General features: G+C 33.8%; 2 protein-coding genes across 3 annotated transcripts in view; both read left to right on the top strand.

The window, feature by feature from the left end:
* Positions 1-1,326, top strand: part of LOC100743811 (negative elongation factor A) — a 2,906-nt gene extending 1,580 nt beyond the window's left edge. For both annotated transcript variants that reach the window (XM_012393383.3, XM_012393385.3), the window contains 4 exons: positions 1-184; positions 249-445; positions 517-616; positions 691-1,326. In XM_012393383.3, coding sequence (XP_012248806.1) covers positions 1-184; positions 249-445; positions 517-616; positions 691-923 — 714 coding nt within the window. In that variant the 3' untranslated portion in view covers positions 924-1,326. The remainder of the gene's footprint in view (positions 185-248; positions 446-516; positions 617-690) is intronic.
* A 414-nt stretch (positions 1,327-1,740) lies between these two features.
* Positions 1,741-3,071, top strand: LOC100743690 (peroxiredoxin). The gene is made up of 3 exons (XM_012393386.3): positions 1,741-2,132; positions 2,225-2,451; positions 2,528-3,071. The coding sequence occupies exons 1-3, from the start codon at positions 2,088-2,090 to the stop codon at positions 2,985-2,987; spliced, it is 732 nt and encodes a 243-aa protein (XP_012248809.1). The 5' UTR covers positions 1,741-2,087; the 3' UTR covers positions 2,988-3,071.

The raw sequence follows: 3,071 nt of genomic DNA, 5'->3' as shown, positions 1-3,071 counted from the left end.
GTGGCAGCTGCCGCAGCATCAACAGCTACGACTACAACAGAAACATCAACGACGCCAGAGTATGCTCAGGGTTTAAGTTCGATTAATCCACCTGCTACTCCAATTACTCCTGTAGCATCTATACAATCTTATACAACATCTACTCCTCCAACTGGAGCACCGGCAGTAACCACGCCGCAAACTCGTATGTTTTTGTATATAGTTACATATGATGAACAGAAAATAATTCATTTCTTTTTTTAATACAGCTACAACACCAGGTACACCTTCAACTCCGAGTACAGGTGTACCTGTTGTGACGCCAACAGTTATTACACCAGTGGAAAGTACACCTGTCGGAGTACAAACGGTTAGACCAGCTCAGACAGTTACACAAATTCGTATACAAACTACTGCACAACCTGCCAATGCAGCAGCAAACACAAGAAAAGGCTTGTCTCTCACGGTACGTAGAAGTATTTACAATATAGGATTCATACTTCTATAAGATCGTTAATTTATTTTGTGTATTTGTAGCGAGAACAAATGTTGGAGGCGCAAGAAATGTTTAGAACAGCTAACAAAGTAACCCGACCAGAAAAAGCCCTTATTCTAGGTTTTATGGCTGGCTCAAGGGGTATGCGCCTGTTTGTTACAATTTCAAATATCTTTTAATATAAACACTCTTATCTATGATCTTTTATTGCTTAGATAATCCTTGTCCGAAATTGGGTAATATAGTCACAGTAATGCTCTCGGAAAATATAGAAGAAGTGACGCAACCGGATGGTACAAGTGTACCTATGTTAGTCGAGACACATTTTCAAATGAATTACACGAATGGTGAATGGAAAAGGATAAAAAAAAATCGACGAATCGTTACAGAAGAATCAACGTCCGCTACAACCCCTGCTTCCAATGCAACTGCAACGGCTTCCAATTAAACAAAAAACAAAAAAAAAACAAAAAAAAAAACGAAAAAGAAAACAAAAAAAGAACGAAAAAAGAGATCTTTTTCGGATCGCGATTATATAAATCAATGACATTGCCGTTGTTTGGATGACTGTTTTTAAAGAAGCTCTGTTGTATAGATAGCTAAAGAATTTGAGTGCAGAAGGCAAGATGTGGCCTCTGCAAGCAGACCTGTATATCATGTTTTAGTAGTAAGGCTTCAAAGTGCGGTGTATATTTTAAAGTTATAAGAGAAGAACTTGTGTTACTTCAAAAAGATAATATGTAATAATCAAGAAATACATCGTTTCCATTTTTCAAAATAGAGGATGAGTCAAATGGCCAATGCATTTTTTATTGGACACAACGTATATAACGTATGAACGTAATTTTCAACAAATTTCAAATCCTATCTGAAATAAAAATCTCTATTTTTAATGCACATCTGGTTTCACCGACAATGAACAAATTATCATGAATCATCGGTTAATTATAAAGTTAAATATTATTTATCAACGGACAGTGTGATATTTCCCATTGTAGGAGAAACCAAACGTTATTAATTTATATGCTACGATTATCGTTTATATATATATATAAATATACATATAAAATATATGTTTCCCCACTGAATAAGAATGAACATAAAACTTATAATATTGTTATTTGAATAAAATATGGTTATATTGATAAATATTTAATTTTATTAGTAGTTATACCTTATCAATCAATCGAGTACGACCGATTATATTGTTCGGGAATAATTCAAGTATCGAGTTGGATATCGAAATATTGGCGATTCCATAGATCAGTTTTGAATTTTAATCCTACGTTTGTCGCCCTCTAACATTTTACTGTAGGGGTATCCTGATTTCTGAAGAGAATATTTCGTAAGAGATTAAACAATTATTTTTATAATAATTTGCAAGTGAATAAATCTGTATGTAATTGAAATAAATGTAATACAGTGATCTTTCGTAATTATTTCTTATTAAAATGCGCTATTCACAAGAAAAGTGAGTTATATAACCTCTTTAAGAACTACAAACTATCAAACCTTCAGAGAGTAAGCTTTGAATAAGTATTATTTTGTGAAGTAGCCTCGTGTTCGTTTAAATACTTCTCCATCCACGTAACCGATAATTTATATATTAATAATGCTTCGATTGTTAGCATCTTTACATTCCCAAACATGTAAAGCGGTAAGTCGATTAACTTGATAGAGATATCAATCATTAATTCATTTAAGTTCTGAAGTTTATTTTAATATGCAACGTAATATATACATTTACAGGTATTTGTTGCAACATCAAATTTGATGTTTAAAACTCGACAGCCGACGTTAGTGCAATACGCTCGAAGTCTTTGCGTTAGTAGCAATCTTTTTTCCTGTCAGCTTCAGATTCAGAAACCTGCACCTGAGTTTTCTGGAACTGCCGTGGTTGATGGTGATTTCAAGGAAATCAACCTAAGTGATTACAGGGGAAAATATGTTGTGCTTTTCTTTTATCCTTTAGACTTGTAAGTTTTAACGATAGAGAACGACCAGAGAAAACCAAATATTTTCTCTAAAATAAATACAAAACTTTATTTTTAGCACATTTGTGTGTCCCACTGAATTGATAGCATTCAGTGAGAAAATTTCAGAGTTTAAAGCTCTGAATACGCAAGTGATTGGAGTTTCTACAGACTCGCATTTTAGTCATTTAGCATGGACTAATACGCCAAGAAAACAGGGAGGCTTGGGTGGCAATTTGGGTTATCCTCTTCTCAGTGATTTTAACAAGGAAATATCGGTTAAATATAATGTCCTTCTCCCGGATTCTGGAGTTGCTTTAAGAGGCCTTTTCATCATAGATAAAGAAGGAATATTGAGGCAGCTTAGCGTAAATGATTTACCAGTGGGTAGAAGCGTAGATGAAACATTGAGGCTCATCAAGGCATTTCAGTTTGTTGAAAAACATGGAGAAGTCTGTCCTGCCAACTGGCAGCCAGATTCTAAAACTATTAAACCAAACCCAAAAGATAGTAAACAATACTTTGAATCAGTTAATTGAACATTGCAAACGAACCGTTTTCATAAACGTATAACGTATAATGTATTGTAATATGGAGTAGTAAAAATAAAATATTAATATATA

This window comes from Bombus impatiens, unplaced genomic scaffold, assembly GCF_000188095.3.
Source record: "Bombus impatiens unplaced genomic scaffold, BIMP_2.2 scf_2850, whole genome shotgun sequence".
In the NCBI taxonomy this organism is placed as follows: Eukaryota; Metazoa; Arthropoda; class Insecta; order Hymenoptera; family Apidae; genus Bombus; species Bombus impatiens.
Note: the sequence above shows the minus strand (reverse complement) of the source record. Positions and strands in the feature narration are given on the sequence as shown.